Genomic DNA, 17,067 nt, shown 5'->3' on the forward strand with positions numbered 1-17,067 from the left:
ATACAAAAAGCCTTCATTTTCCATCAAGTTAAATTCATGTGGAGGTTTGCAGGGCTAAAAAAATGAAAATGACTGTTTCATGTTGATGAGCTTAATAAAAAAACAACATAAAAATGCAGCCTGCCCTACAAAAAACAGTTATTTAATTTTATTATTTAAATTGAAATGAAATGGATGAATCAAAGCAACATTTTTCAGACAATGATGCTGTAAATAAACTTAAAATCACCTTTATTTAAATTTTTTTTTTGCCCAACATTACAGGATGGGTCTAAGTAACGTTAAATCAAATTTTTAAAGGTTTATTTAGATTTATTTCACACAGAATGATATATTTCAAACTGTTATTTCTGTTCATTTAGATAATTCAACGGAAACCTGAAATTCAGTTTATCAGAATATTGCAATAAAACAAGTAAGAAAAGGATTTTTATTACAGAAATGTTGTTGTGATATCCAAAACAAAAGGTCTCCCATAAGAGTTAAAGAATTTTAGTGGAAGGTTAAGTGGAAGGAAGAAGTGCTTCTCAAGCAAAACCAAAAGTATTTGGTTTGTGGAACCACCAAATACTTTTCTGAGCTGTTTGAAATCACGTCGTGTGAAATGAATTCATGACATTTAAATAAATTAACTTTTTGAAATAATTCATTGTTATGCGCCTGTATAATCGAGGCCAGACTGAACAATAGAGTGTAAGGGATCGGATATTGGCTGTCTTATTCAAAATGAAAAAAGAGCTTAAAAAATACTTCCAATAGATTCAACGTTAAAGAAACAACAGTATGTGTTTATGAGCGAAGACAGATTAACTTCAGGGATTCCAATTTCTCAGATTCAGACAGAATAAATGCTGACGAGGCGCAAAGGGAGCCACATCCTGAACAATAGAGAGGAAACAAAAACAGTAGGACTCTTAAAACAAGAGCATGTGGGTGAAAAACTTTCCCATATGAAATGCTGACCAAGCACCAACGTGCCTTAATCCCTTAGTGAACATATTTACAAGATGACATGAAAATCTAGAAGATATAAAACAGAAAGTCACACACACAGCTGACGGGAAGATTCAGAGGATGATGGACAACACTACACTGTAAAACATTTACAGGTGGTTTAACTTGTCAATGAAAGTCCACCTGCTGCCTTGAAAATGCAACTTGAGTCGACGAGAAAATTGTTTTGGTTTTATCTCAGAAATTAAAGTTCAGCAGGGGTCAGCGGATGTCAGGGTTACCGAGTCAGAGCTGATTTTCAACCAAACCAAACAAATCTCCACCACTGCAGCGCCGAGCAGAATGCTGACTCAGCACCAGGAATACCAGGTGCAGGATCACAGGGTGGCGGTAATCCTTAAGACGGGCCCACAAACACACACACACAGAGACACACACACTGGTTTCCCTCCCATCTGCCTGCCTAAATCTACTGATCTGCTCTCAGATCGCCACATCTCACTAAAGTGCTCGCTCTGACGCCGCGGTCGGCTGAGAAACAACTAGAATTTGATTCTGTGCAAATGGTCATGTGCACAGAATCAAATTATTATGACGGAGTATTGGGGTCGCAATTAGGAAATAGAAACAATACAATTACAAAATTTATAGTCATAACTTTAACGTGATAAAGTTGAAATATTCCAACTTTATTCTAGTAATTTTGCGATTTTATTCTTGTGATATTTGGACTTTGATCTCATATTACTACTGTTTTATTCTAGAAAAATGACTTTTCCCTCATAAATTTTGTTTTAATTTACAAGTTTTCCCCAAAAAAACTTGCTAAGCTCAGTGGTCAGGCGCCGAGGCGGTCCACCGTGTTTCTGTATTAAAAGATGTTGACCGGACATATAAAAATATTACTGTGTGTTATGTTACTGTTACATTGGAGGCAATATCTAAACCCACAACTACAGACTCTTAAAAACAACAAATGGAAAAAATACAATTAAAATAAATATCAATTATTTGCACTTCTGTTTAATCCAAATCAAAACTTCAGAACCAAATAAATCCACAGCAACAATCTGACGCTGTGAGTTTAATCTGTGGGATTGAACTGTTTGTTCACAAATACAAATTAGTAAACTGCAATTATAACTGATTGTTTTTTATGTTGGCCAATTAAAACTATCCTTGTCTCCCATAATTTGCTAAATCCAAGGTGAAATACTGTTAGTGATGCTGATGTTCTTGGCAGCAATAGGGCCCCCTAAATCAAATCCAAAATAAAAAAAAACGCTTAACCACTAACGCGCCGTCTAACCAAGAAACGGCTACATGAACTGAATCAGACACAGAGCCGGGCGCCGGGCAGCGTGTTGAGATGTAATTCTCTGTTCACAAAGACAAATCATTCTCACTGCTCGCTCAACGTGCGCCTCCATCAGCGGTTCTCATCGAGCTTTGCAAGCAGGTGGCTTTTAAATTTGACTCATACCGTGATGTAAATTCTTCAAAGAAACATGAGTCCTCAAGGGATTCATATAAATGTCCATACAGGTCAGCCTGTGTCCAGCTTAAGTAAAAGGAGGCGCACGATCCGAAACTTTAGAGATCCAGCCAGCGGTGTGATTGGTTATTATAAGCGTTGGCGGCCCGCCAGGCTTATATTGCCCTGAATTTTTTTCTTAATATGTCCCCAATACACCGTCATAAACAATAAATTCTTAACCTTAAGAAAAAAAATCCCATCAAATGAGTCCGTCGTGTGTGTCAAGGATGATTGAGAGCTGAGTGTGAGTTACTGAGTGGGACATGTTGGGTGAGTGTTTGAGAAATCTGCACAGCTGTCGAGACACGAGAACCTCAAATGGTGAAGACAGCTGTCTTAATTTCTTTATGTGTGTGTGTGTGCGTGYGTGYGTGCGCGCGCGCGCGTGTGTGTGTGTGTGTAGAGGAGAGGCGGAGGGGAGTCGGTCCATCTGTGTCGAACTGGCTGCTTCGTGCTCGGCTCAGTACTTCGGTACTTTGGTGTAATCCTCCTGGACGACGCTCTTGCACAGACACATGGAGAGGATCATCCCCAGGAGCTGCAGCAAATGGAGTCATCAGAAATTAAACTCACCAACAAACGATCGGAAATTCACTGAAAAGTCACTGAAAACTGGGAATATTTCCTCAGAACTGAAGAAACTTCATTTTACATGATTTTATACTAATGATTCACATTTTTTTCATGTTTTCTGTAAATAATATCCACTGTGAAACCAGGAACTATGAGAATAATCTGACATGTGCTCCACCTCGGTTAGGTTGAATGGGGAGCATCTGTCCTGCCACAGAACTTTAAAAGGACTTTGACTAGACCCTTCTAACACATAAATCGGTTTTGATCTGAACAGTTTCACCGCAGCTCCAGCAGGAAGTATGGGGTCAATAACCTGCCATCATCCTGAACACACTGTAAAAAATGTCTAATTACAGAAAAAACTAGTTTTTAGACGGTAAAATTCTGTTTGCCAGACTTTTACTGCATAAATATGGTAAAATCTGTATAAACACAGTAGAATACTTATAAATACATATTTTACCACATTTGTATGATAAAATTTGTAATAATTAGTCAAAATCCATATAAATTTGGTAAAATCCATATTAATACAGATTTATACAGCTTTTACTGTTATTATTTAATGGGGAAATTCTGTGGTTTCCAGAATTTTACTGTATAAATACATTAAAATCCAGATTTAAACTGGTGCCAACAGCTGTCAGTATTTTACCATAACTTAAAGATGTCATTTTTTACAGTGCACTCACCAGCTTCCCTGTTCCTCCTAAAGAAAAGTATCCCCACATCATGACTCTGCCACCACCATGTTTTACATGGTGATACAAAGGGTGGCATTTAACCAAAACAGAAAACAATGCTGCCATTTCTTTGTGTTGAATACAGTGACGTCTGTTTGAACGTGGGATCGCTCACCGGGTCAGAACATCTTTACAGAACATGGTAGAAATGGACATCCTACCTCCACAACAGCCACCCCGATGCAGATCCCCAGGATAATCCCACAGTTATCCAGCAGCCATTTCTCCACGCTGGTTATGCAGCCCTGAGAGAGAAAAGCAGAAGTGTGAGAGGAGGAGGGGGCTGAGCGACGGCAGCCGGACGCGCTCAGAGGCTTTTAGCGGAAGAACTGCCGGGTTTGGGTCGGCTCTGTGGGAGCGGGGGGTGGGGGGAACAGGAGAAGCAGCCTGTGACAATTCCTGAAGCACGCAGCCCAAACAGCGAACAGCAGAGGCTTCCTGGAGCTCAGCAACACTCAGCTCGTCTCAGAGACTCCAGCACCGATTACGTTCTGCTGAAATGCCATGTGATGAGTTGAAACACGTACCATTTCAAAGACAGGCGGCTGCTCTGACAGCTGCTTACACAGGCCAAACTCCTTCATGTCGGTTCCTGGCATGGTGTCGTTACGACAGGAGCAGGAGTACAGCTTCTGTGTGCTGTTCTTGATAGAAATGTTCTCAGACCAGTTACCTGGACCAGTCCAGCCACAGCACTTCATCTGGAGACACGGAAGACAAGGAGGTTCAGAGCGACGAGGAGATGGAGCAACAAAAAGTCATCAGAGAGAGAAAAGATGGGAAACTTTTTAAACAATTAAAGTTACTAAACTCCTCACTGATGAGGCTTCTTACCAGACAGCAATTATACACTGTAAAACATTTACATTTGGTTTAACTTGAAAATGAAAGTCCACCTGCTGCCTTGAAAATGTAATTTAAGTCACAAGAAAATAGTTTTGGTTTCAACTCAGAAATTAAAGTTCATGAAGTTGATTTGAGAGACAAGTTGTCTAAAAATTGTTTTTTAACCTCATTAATCATGAATTGTGAGTTTTAACTAAAAAACTGTCCTCACCAGTTAAAGAGACACATTTCTCTATTATTTTACTCACAATATCAAGTTAAAATAAATATTTATTTTACTTTAGAATAATTTAAATTCTTGTTTGAACAAAATTTCTGATCTGATGATGAATTTTATTAAACATCCCAATGAATTCACCTCAGAAACATTTAGTGTGATCAGGACATTATCCTCAAGCTTTGCTAACTGAGAATTGCATTAAAATGAACATTTAATAAAACACCAGAGTCAGATCAACGTGACGCACTTCCACCTCAGGAGACAGAAACATGCCGCTAAGCATTCTGGGAAATAGCTCCCACTCCTGTCTTTCTCTTCTTTCAGTTTTTTAAGTGCAAACCTAAAAACTCAGTTTATTCAACTCTTTGACTAAATGAATAAAAAGTTAACATAACTTACTGCTACTGTAAGTTTATCTTTCACAAACTCACATTTAGGTTCAAAATCTAAAACTGGATAAATTTATTTAACTTAAAGAGTAAAAGACAGTAGACACAACTAAATATGGCTCATGTGTTTTACAGTTCGGGAAGACAAATTCAGTCTGCGATGCCTGGCATGTAGATAACATAAGTTTTGTTTTCTCTGAGATTAAAACTGGTTTTGAACACTAAGATTTGCCTCCATAACATCGAGAGATGCAGCTGAGCCATAGATAACTGTATCATCAGTATACAAATTAACAGTTGCATTTACTGAATCATTTCTTGTTGCTGTTTCGTCCTGTATGGAGACACACCTGGATGGTTCCTTTTCCACCAAATGAAGCGTGTTTTATTTATTTTGGACTCACTGACTCACCGTCCTCTGAACGAAGTCCCAGGCGTGCTCTGTGGTTTTGTTCTGACCCGAGTAGTTCACTATCAACCCTCTAATGATGACGGACATCTCATGTTTCAGCTGGAGAAAAGCAGTAAACAGCGACAGAAAACAGTCAGCATGAGATAAAACCACATGGGCTCATGTTGACCAACACTGAAATAATGAACAAAGTCAGTCAGAAAAGGCTCCATATGTCTAGATTTGCAGCCAATTTTCTACATTTTATTGAAAGGCATTTAAATAATTAATTTGTAAAGTGATTTAAGTCCTAACCAAGTTTTTAATTCACATTTTTACAGATGTGGTTAAAGTAGCCAAACAGAGTACAATGTTTTTACTCAAGTAAAGAGTACTGGAGTTAAAAAGTCAACAAATTATCATTTAACATTTAAAAATTACATAATCAGATGGACTAAATGTCAAGTTTAAGTAGAAATTTGGGTATTTTAAGGACAGAAATGACAATAATTCACATGAGTAACAAAAAAATAACAAAACCAGGAAAAATAAAATGTTTCCAAATCAATTTCTTTCAATAAAAAAACGTAAAAACTTTAACAGAGACTGCAGGTGTGTGTCTGTGTCTGCTGAATTTTTGGTTAAAATTATGGATGCACTGATTTATCAACCAGCTAATTTATTGGTGCCGATTTCCCTAATTTTGGGAAATCGGTGATCGGACGATTTTTACATGTGAAGCTGATCTTAACCACCGATTTTATCCACCTCGGCAGAGATATTTAATTCAGCTGCCATCTTCTTCTGCTCTGCTGTGAGAAGGTTTGGCTAGCAGACCGGCCACCAGGTCTGCAGGTAACAACAGCCGTCTCACTGTTGGGTACTCATCAACTTTCTTACTACATTTTAGACAAAGAAAATGGTATCGGCCAAAATTGGAATCGGCAGGTCAGGTTTTTTAATCGATCGGTAATCGGCCGGAAAACTGCAATTGCTGCACCCCCAGTTAAAATATGTTTGTTTTTCATTCAGTGGGTAGAAAATCCAGAAATTTTGCTCAGGTAAGAGGAGAGACACTTCATAATAACATTACTCAAGCAAAAGTAGAAAGTACAGCGCAGTAAAAATACTCCTAAAAGTAAATGTAACTAGTTCTTACCAACTCTGCAATTCTCTACCCCACTTTTACAGAGTAAAGTGTTAATTATTCAAAAACGAGGCCCTGCATGTCAGCAAATCCCTTCCCACAGTGAATCATCAACATTCATGTCTCATGTGTCTCAGCAGTCCACACATGTGAAGCTCCATGTTGAAGCTCTGCAGAGCTGCAGCTGAGGCCGGGCCGGGCCGGGCCGGGCCGGGCCGGGCCGGGCCGGGCCGGGCCGGCTCTGTGTTTATGTGTGTGAGACCGCAGAGAGCGGCAGCGGCGACGCAGCAACATGACAGGCGAGAGCCGCGCCCTTTTCTGGGAAGGAGCAGCGCCCTGCCCTGCCCTGCGGCGAGCCCTAAACACAGGGAGTGTGTCGGAGGCTGCAGACCCACATGTGACCAACACACACACACACACACACACATCCACCTATCCTGCTGTTAAAACATGGTGGAGACTCTGATGTGTTCAGACAAAACACTCCCCCTGAAACAAACACTGAAGAATGGATGCTGAAATAATTTGCTGTGTAATCTGATAGGATCAGTTCGGCTTTTTTTCTCTCTGCTTTATAGAATCAAACATGGAGAAGCAACGTTTAGTTTAATCAGAACAAGAATCCAGAGAAACTCCTGCTAGTTTATAAGTTATAAGACTATTTATGGGGAACAAACATGTAGTTTTATACTCTTTTGTTTTCTCTTTCCTTTGGTTTGTTGTTTTATTGTATTTCCTTCTAATTCATGTAAAGCACTGAAAATGTGCCATATAAATACATTTACATTACCTTAAATAAACTGCCCCAGTTTTATAGGCACAATGTAGTCATGGTGTATTGATACAAATAATTATAATTATTATAATTGAGATATTTATAAGGAATAGATTACACTGGTTTATCTAACTTCTGCAGTTGAGCTATGCCACAACATCTGGATTCACCAAAATTATTATTATTATTATTATTATAGTTTTGCTTAAGGATATGTACAAGAACATTTATTAGAATATTTTTGGAATTATTTTACCTTCATTTTTACAGTTTACTGTCGTGAGAAGTTTCTAAAAGATTTACTCTTAAATTTGAGTAAATATCATTTTGAGTTTTTGTTCTTTTCCCAAACAGATTTGGACACATTTTCTTTAAAAATAAATATATTTACCGCTATATTCAATAATACAAACTCATTCAATAAATTAGAATAATATTCAAAAGTCTGTTTATTTCTGAAGCTCCATTGCATTATATGGATTAATAAGACAAGGACTGATAAAAAAACACATTTAATTCTCTTTATGATAATTTTCTGCTAACAAATATAAACACAATGTTTAAATAAAACCTATTTTTAAAGACAAAAATGTGGGCTTAATTAAAAGCATGTCTGATACTTTTAATTAAAAGTACTTTTAATCTGCCAAACATTTCCAGACATATTTTCTATTGAAAATGCCTTTAGTTAATCCTACGGCACTTTACAAGAGAAACGAGTCCAATTCAGAAAAAAAATATAGAATACATCAATTTATTTAACTCTGCATCCTAATTAATAAAGTAATTTTAAAGTAAATTCACTGAGATGTCTGATAATTTTTAGTGCTGTTAATCTAAATCCAAATAGGGCTACAGTTTATTTTTTATTCATAATTCAGCAGAGGTGTTTATTGACCCTAAAGTAATCACTTGTAGGGTAACATTTGTCGTTGTTCACATAACAAACATAAAGACGTCCTGCAGGGGGAACCGACAGGACAATGAAAACAATCCCCGCTCCACTTCCTGCGTTTTCTTCTTCTACCCGGATCTGAAGTCATTTCAGTTACAAACCGACTTCCTGTAGGTTTCCGTTCGATCATCTGTGCCGTGTTTCATCACAGGATGCAGCCGGTTCCCTACGGGTTTTACCGCGACACCTACGTTCACCGCAAAAAAACACTAAACTACCAAGTATTTTTGTTCTAGTTTCTAATGTAAATGTCTTAGTTGACTTGAAATAAGACAAAACTAACTTACAAGTAACTTTTTAGCAAGAAACATGAGCTTGTTTTAGGTAAATAATTTCTTAAGATTGATGAAAAAAAGAACATGGGAAAAATGTTTTGTTATAAGTGAAATAATCTGCTGGTGGAATTAGAACTTGGTTGCTAGGTGACGTCCTTGGCTTGGCTGTGGTTGCTAGGTGACGTCCTTGGCTTGGCTGTGGTTGCTAGGTAACGGCAAAGTGCCAGTTGATAGTAACATACCACTGCCAGTGGAACTAATATTTTCCCATCTTTATTCAGGAATTATTGACTTAAAACAAGCTCCGATATCTGATCAAATTCACTTGTAAGGTAGTTTAGTCTCACTTCAAGTAAACTGAGATATTTGCAGTAGAAACTAGGACAAAAATACTTGGTAAGATTGAGTGTTTTTGCAGTGTTCAGTCTGTTCCAGCTGTGAGGGGAAACACAAACGTTTTGCCCTCAGTAGGAAATGTGTTGCATGAGAAACGGGGGCTTCAGGGTAGCCGTAGGCGCAATAATTCACTGAAATTGTATTTTTTTTTAGGAATTGGAAGGTTAAGGAGGAAGAGAAGAAAGTGAAGTGTGTCTCACCGGATCTCTCTGTATGTAAATGAGAACAGCAGCAGTGACCTGAGCGATGAGGATGAGCAGAAGGCAGGTGAAGTACTGTGGAAATAAACAGGAAATAATATTAGCAGAAAATACTGAAGGTGTTTCAATAACAATAACACACACATCCTGTGACATTTTAATTAAAAAAAAGAAGTAGCAGGAAGGTACGTTTATGAAAAAGCAAAAGCTTTTTCTTCCTCTTTTAGTTGTTAGATTTATCATGTTGGGTTTACAAAATAAACTGAAGGGATTTCAGAACCGTCCAGTTAAGAATGCTAGCACTGCAAAACATTAGAGCCACATTTAGTTGTGTCTACTATCTTTTACACTTTAAGTCAAATAAATGTATCCAGTTTTAGATTCTGAACCTAAATGTGAGTTTGTGAAAGATAAACTTACAGCAGTAAGTTGTGGTAACTTTTTATTAATTTAGTCAAACCTCCAAGAGTTGAATCAACTGAGTTTTTAGGTTTGCACTTAAAAAACTGAAAGAAGAGAAAAACAGGAGTGGGAGCTATTTCCCAGAATGCTTAGCGGCATGTTTCTGTCTCCTGAGGTGGAAGTGCGTTACGTTGATCTGACTCTGGTGTTTTATTAAATGTTCATTTTAATGCAATTCTCAGTTAGCAAAGCTTGAGGATAATGTCCTGATCACACTAAATGTTTCTGAGCTGAATTCATTGGGATGTTTAATAAAATTCATCATCAGACCAGAAATTTAGTTCAAACAAGAATTGAAATTATTCTAAAGTAAAATAAATATTTATTTTAACTTGATATTGTAAGATAATAGAGAAATGTGGCTATTTAACTGGGTGAGGACGGTTTTGTTTTCTTGCAGCATTTAAATTGCAGCATTAAGTTAAAACTCACAATTCAAGATTAACAAAGTTAAAAAACAATGTTTAGACAACGTGTCTCTTGTTGTTAAATCAATTTCATGAACTTTAATTTCTGAGTTAAAACCAAAACTATTTTCTTGTGACTTAAATTACATTTGGACTTTCATTTTCAACCTAAACCACCTGTAAATGTTTTACAGTGTGTGTGATGAGGGGGTTTGTTCACCACCAGCTGGTCTGTGTCACTCAGAGAAGTAGGTCACGTCGGTTCTTTAGTTAACCCCCAGCAGGTTTAACGCTGCTGAGGTCACAACCCATCCCCACTCTGGTGGCCGCCGCCCCCCACAGCCCTGGGTTTATCTCCAGCTCCTCTCAGCCGCCTCACACATTATCAGAGGCTTTGCTGTCAGCAGGAATCCGTCACATGATATTAACCAGGCAGGTGGAAATTAGTGGAAATTAAACCTGGCATGAATACAAAAGGCAGTGAGGGGTTTTGTGTTGATATACGAGGATTGCAATCGGTAGATCGCCGGTTCGATTCCTGGTCGTTTGTGTCCCTGGACTCTTCACCCACCTTTCCTGCTGGTGTTGGTCAGAAGAGACGATGGTGCAAAAATTACAATAAAGAAGTTTTTTATTGAAAGAAACTGATTTGGTAAAATTTTAATTTACCTTATTTTGTTGTGAATTATGAATTATTAACATTTTCGTGCTTGAAATACCACCATTTCCACTTTATTTTATATCATTGTGTGTCTGAGTATGTCATTTTTTAAATTTAAATTACTGATAATTTGATCAGTTACACTTTTTGCTTTACTTTTTACTTTTACGTGAGTCATTTTATTATGAAGTATCGCAAAATTTATGGCTTTTCTAACCACCGAATGAAAAATAAACCTGTTTTAAACAAAAATTCACCAGAAATTCACCAGACACACACACAGGTGAAACTGTTTTTCTTAAAGTTTCATAAGTTTTTTTAAAATAAAAAACTGATTTGGAAACATTTTCTTTTGCCTGATTTTGCTATTTTTTGTCACTAATATGAATTGTTGTCATTTTTGTTCTTGAATTACCTAAATTTCCACTTAACTTTATATTTTGATTTGTTTGATGATGTAATTTTTAAATATGAAATGATTGATAATTTGATCAGTTACTCAGTTACTTGAGTAGACTTTTTACCAAATGCTTTTTAACTTTTACTTGTGCAAAAATATGTTGAAGCAGTAGTGATACTCTTACTTTAATACAATTTTCGGGTTCTCTACCCACCTCTGCAAGTCAGAGTAGCAATAATCCATAATGATATTCTCAAGTAAAAGTAAAAATACTCCTAAAGGTACATTTATTCCAAAGCGTTAGTTGAGTAACTTTTGGTGCTAGTTGGTGCTGATCCGGTCAGCGGTGTGTGTGTGTTTCTCCTCACCAGTCCCAGCAGGCAGCGGATTTCATAGATGGCTCCGATGCAGCCGAAGAAGCCCATGGCCATCGTCAGAGATCCGACTCCGATGAGGATATACGAAGCCACCTTCACCGTGTCAGAAGATTCTTCTGCAGAAGACGGAGAAAACATTAAATAAACAGCAAAATGCAGCTTTAACTGAGCTAACCCTTAATTTGGTCCAGTACTGTTTACCGTGAGTTACAATTCCTCACAGACTAAACACTTTTTGATTCAAATCAAAGCATTTCTCTGTGACAGATTGTTTTACTTTGCCACCAGGGGGAGTTGGACTGGGACAAGTGGGCCTGGTTAATTGATTTCAGTGGTTGGTATGTGGAGGAGGAGAGACGCAGGAGGAGCAGGAGTCTAAAAAGAGAGACGCAGAGTTGAAGAGGCGATGAACGGGAGCCATTATGTGGCTCTGCGCTGTCTGCGCTGGAGGAGATCCAGAGACGGAAAGCTCCGTCTGCAGATGGAGCCAGAATCTGAGCTCCGTGAAGAGAGTCCAAGTTAGGAAGAAGCGGGGAGGACTCGTCAATCTGAGAAACAGAATCTCCTCTGCTAGAATTCAGAAGTGCTCCTTTTAAAGGTCGATACCAATCTGCGGGTTTCTTTACGGGTCTGAGCTGCTGACTCAAATTGTTGTTCCAAAAAATAAAGTCCATAATCTGGCACAGCATTCTGGGAGATGTAGGCAGAAGAAAGGCTTTAGCTCAGTGGTGTCAAACTCAGTTTCCTTTTGGGCCAAATCAAGTCCAAGAATGTTCTTAAAGGGCCGGTTGTGTCAGAATGTATTGATAAAATCTGTTAAAATATAAATAAATTCTTAAAATTAAATAAGACTGAACATTACGATTTCGAGATTGTTTTTGTGATTTTTTATTTTTTGCAATACAAAAAAATATAGTGATTTAGAAATATTTTTGCTCATCTATGATAGTAAATGCGACTTTTTATTACTCACCGTATCATTATGGATTATAACTTGACATTTAGTGAGGCTGAGGCAGCTGTTTAGTAGAAATAAATACTGCCACCTGCAGGTGGGAGTAAACCGTCACTTAGATCCAATGTTTTCACCATTTTTGCAAAAAATCTGCAACAAACTAAAGTGCAGGGATTTGGTGACTGAGTGAATTTCCACAATAATTCACAAGAAACTGGAGGGATAATTGATGCAATTTGGCAGTAAACAGATAAAAACTGCTTTGAATTGAATGATAAAATAATACTTAACCACACTGTTATCTTGACGGTTCTATCTATGTGTCTCTTTAGAGTGTAGAGGGCCACATAACAAGCTATGGCGGACCGGATTTGGCCCCTGAGCCTAGAGTTTGACGTATGTGCAAGGCCACCTAAGCGACGGTTGGTAGAATCAACTAACTCACTCATTCTTTGGTTACCTAGCAACGACCTGTTGAGTAACTTGTGGTTACCTAGCAACGACCTGTTGAGTAACTTGTGGTTACCTAGCAATGACCTGTTGAGTAACTTGCACAGCAGCAGTTTAAGGTTTCACCGCTGTGCCTCATTACTGCTTAAAAACATAAACCAATGTGAAAACAAAAACAGGACAGGTCATGAAACCAGTTTGGCAATATTTCATTCATATATATATATATATATATATATATATAAAACTTTCTGAAAAAACGATCAATTATACTCGACAACCATCGATATTGACTAACATGAAAGACTTCTATTGTGATAAGTTTTTCATCCATGCCGTCCGGCCCTATTTATAATGCAAATATTAAACCTGACAAACAGGAACAGAGAAAATGTTGCTGCTTTATCATGCAGAGGCTGTAGCTCTGAATCCAGCAGAAAATTATGTTTTTATCTAACCTTTTATCTGATTCCTTTACTAAATGCAGCCAAGAACATTGCGTTGGTTGATGTGGTTATACACTGAGTTGAAAGCCAGAGCTTTCGGTTTTGATGCATTTATTGAAAAGTAAAAATAAAAAATAAAAACAAAACAAAAAAATAAGAATCTGGTAATTGACTGGTCAGAGCAGACAAAGAGAGAAATTGTCGATTTTGATCCCTGGCACTGACTGGTACATTAATAGCTTTAATATTCATTGAATTTAAAGCAACAAGAAGTTGGAATAAGAATTTTTTGTGCATCTTTTACTTCTGAATGTGAATGAAGAACAAAAGCAGTTTTATCAAGTTGAAATACACTGCAAAAACACAAAATCTTACAAAGTATTTTTGGTCTAGTGTCTAGTGCAAATATCTTAGTACACTTGAAATAAGACAAAGCTAACATACAAGTAACTTTTCAGCAAGATAAAGGAGCTTGTTTGTTTTAAGCGAATAATCCTTCATATTGATGGAAAAACACAAGCTATACTGGTAGATTATTTCACTTAAAAATGTGGAAAAAATGTCTTGTTATAAGTGAAAAAATCTGCCAAATGACAAGCACTTTTTCAAAATTATTGTTAAAACAAGCTCATATTTCTTGCTGAAATGTTACTCTTGTCTTATTTCAAGTCAACTAAGACATGTACAATAAAAACTACACCAAATTTACTTGGTAAGATTTTGTGTTTTTGCAGTGTAGAAAGATAAAAAAATAATCTCCTCAGTCTTTCTGTTAGCTTGCCTACCTGTTATCACAGGATGCAGACTCTATTCTCATCTGAAAGGCAAATAATCTATGTGTCTTGCTCCAGGATATTATCCTATCATGTTCCAGCTTTTATATAGATCAAAACAGAAAAATCCTCGAACAGACGCAAACTTCTTCAAAGGTTGTAAATGTAAAACAGTGAAGAAAAAGCTTTAAAAAATTTCATATGATGCTACACCAAAGAAGTGCTGACTTTACACGGGCTACCGCAGCGGCTCATGTTGAGGCGGTTTGGGTGTAATTTAAGACTGAACACACTCGGGTGAACATATGCTAAGCGTTTATGTGGCTGCAGGGTAGCATTCAAAGGAAGGGAGACGTACTCTCTGAATCTGAAACACACAGCCGAAACATGTCATTTAGGATCTCCAACACACACACACCGCTTCCCAAACACAACCAGGCTGCCAAAGCAACATGTGTCCTTAGGTTTCTTTAGCAATATAATTACACGAAAGATTTAGGGTGTGAAAGAAAAACATTCAAGAGGAAGTGTCAGAAGAGGCGGTAAAGTGAGATTAATAAAGAGAAAGGCTACATCCACACTGCAGCCTCAATTCCGATTTATTTATTTTTATTTTTTTGCCTTAATGCGACACGTACAGATCAGACCATCGAGTGCGACCCAGACAGACTCCTGGGATGTTTGATACGTATCTGATCTTTTCAAATGTGACCTGAGTCTGAACGGCTCATCCCATAGACATAATATCCGACCTGAACGTCATCGATACTCGACAAACGTCACCATTCTGCGTCTTGATAGGAGCAAGCGGGAAGAAAGACAACAACTATGGCGGACGATAAAGAGAATTAAGTTGTTACTGTGCTGGTTCCGGTTGGATAACAACTTCAAAATCGTAAACTATGCTCCACCGTTAGCATCCATGGTTACTTTCACAAACACCGAGAACTACTTCTTCTTTTCTATTATGGCGGTGCATTCAGGTGCATTTACCGCCACCCACCGGACTGGAGTGTGGGCGTCAACACTCAGCACTACTACATTTTTACGTCGGTTGGCAAAACACTGAGCACGCTCTCAATGTGTGACGTTGTTGCGCCCTTTATTGCGCATGTGGGAACTTTCAGGGCGTTTGCGGTTCACACTGGCGATCACATACAAGTTGCATATATGAACGACCAAGCCAAAGAAAAAAAGAAGAAAAAGAAATAAATAATTTCACAAAGAATCATATTTGCGTCACTTCAGGCTGCAGCGTGAACGTAGCTTACGTGACGTGTGTCGATTTCCTGTAAACAAGTGCGAATGTATCAGTTTATAAAATGTAACAAGACATCTGACTGCTGGATTAATCCTTAATCTCAGACCTAATCAGCGAGTCTTTTATCTTTTTACTTGATGTGTAATCTCAAACAAGTCTTGCATCATCATCTCAGTCAATCTGCTGCTGAATGACAAGCTCCAGAGCACCAGATACTTTCTCTTGCCTTGTTGCATTTCTCTGTTGTAAAACCAAAACAACTAATGCACTCAACACAGAGCATTTGCAAAAACATTCACCAGCTTCGTAACAGTGAGTGGCATTAAGAGGATTTTCTGTGGTAGACCAGCATGAAGTAGTGGATTATAGGGAAGTGGGAAGCGGATAAAGAATATAATTGTTGAAAAGTCTCTGATGCTAGAGATGGACCGCTCCATTTTTTCCCTTCCAATACAAATGATTGTAGGGTTAATAACTATTTGGTACGATACAGAAACCTGGTGCTGAATTTACTTAAAGCGTTTCTTTTTTTATACACCAACATTAATGCACTAAATTACCAATTTTATGACCCGATCCAGAATTTTTCTCAATATCGGGACCAATACAGATATTAATATCGGATCGGTGAATCTCTGCAGACCACGTCAGGAAGTCGTCAATAATGACGACTTACATAATTTAGAAAATTAACTAAAAATTTAAATAAAGTTCCATTTGAATTCAGCTCCACCAATTTTTAGCTTTTCTTCATTCCAAATTTGCTCCAGGTCAGTTTCTATAAAGTCTGTTCCTGATCTCCCCACAGCATGATGCCTCCACCACCATGATTCATGGCATATTCAGGGCAATATGCACGGTTCGTTTTCTGTCACATATTGTTGTTTTTCACATATGTACCCTCATCTGACCACAGAACTTTCTGCGTGTTTGTTTTGCTCTCATAGCCTACTTTCAGCTGCAAACAGGGACTTCCGGCGCGACGTCAGTAATAAACCAAATCTATTTTCCTGCTGCAGTGAGGTAAATATAGTGGAGGTTACCTAGCAGCTCAAAGCTAAGTGACAGACTAACTGGTTATTAGTCAGTTCGCGGCTTAAACAAAAGTGTTTTTTATAGAAGTTTCCGTTCAAGTTGGAAAAACGTAGGTTGACTTTTCAGCCAGTTTCAGTAGCTCCCACTCAGTCCTGAACTCCCGGCACAATAAAGGATATTTATATTCTGCCAACCTGAACATGACCAGAGCCACATGTTTAACTTGCATGCAGCCGGTCTGAAACCACAGTTGACATTGTGACCAGATTTTAAAAGTAAACACCAGCGGACCGGCTCTGCGCTGAGTTTTAAGTTTATGCTGGGTTTAAACAGTCCGAAGAAGAGCGATTTCAGCCCCCGGCTCCCTGCCGGTCTCTCTAAACGAACTCTACTTTGGCGCACGCCCTGGTTCACATTCCTCCTCTCCAAGGCTGAC

General features: G+C 38.1%; 1 protein-coding gene across 1 annotated transcript in view; it reads right to left on the reverse strand.

The window, feature by feature from the left end:
* Positions 1-767: 767 nt before the first annotated feature.
* The window catches only part of cd82b (CD82 molecule b), a 33,931-nt gene continuing 17,631 nt past the window's right edge, over positions 768-17,067 (reverse strand). Inside the window, exons 4-9 of the mRNA XM_008411940.2 lie at positions 11,703-11,827; positions 9,405-9,479; positions 5,678-5,776; positions 4,338-4,511; positions 3,972-4,055; positions 768-3,029 (exon numbers count right to left, since the gene is read on the reverse strand). Coding sequence (XP_008410162.1) covers positions 2,952-3,029; positions 3,972-4,055; positions 4,338-4,511; positions 5,678-5,776; positions 9,405-9,479; positions 11,703-11,827 — 635 coding nt within the window. The 3' untranslated portion in view covers positions 768-2,951. The remainder of the gene's footprint in view (positions 3,030-3,971; positions 4,056-4,337; positions 4,512-5,677; positions 5,777-9,404; positions 9,480-11,702; positions 11,828-17,067) is intronic.

This window comes from Poecilia reticulata, linkage group LG6 (assembly GCF_000633615.1).
Source record: "Poecilia reticulata strain Guanapo linkage group LG6, Guppy_female_1.0+MT, whole genome shotgun sequence".
Taxonomy (NCBI): Eukaryota; Metazoa; Chordata; class Actinopteri; order Cyprinodontiformes; family Poeciliidae; genus Poecilia; species Poecilia reticulata.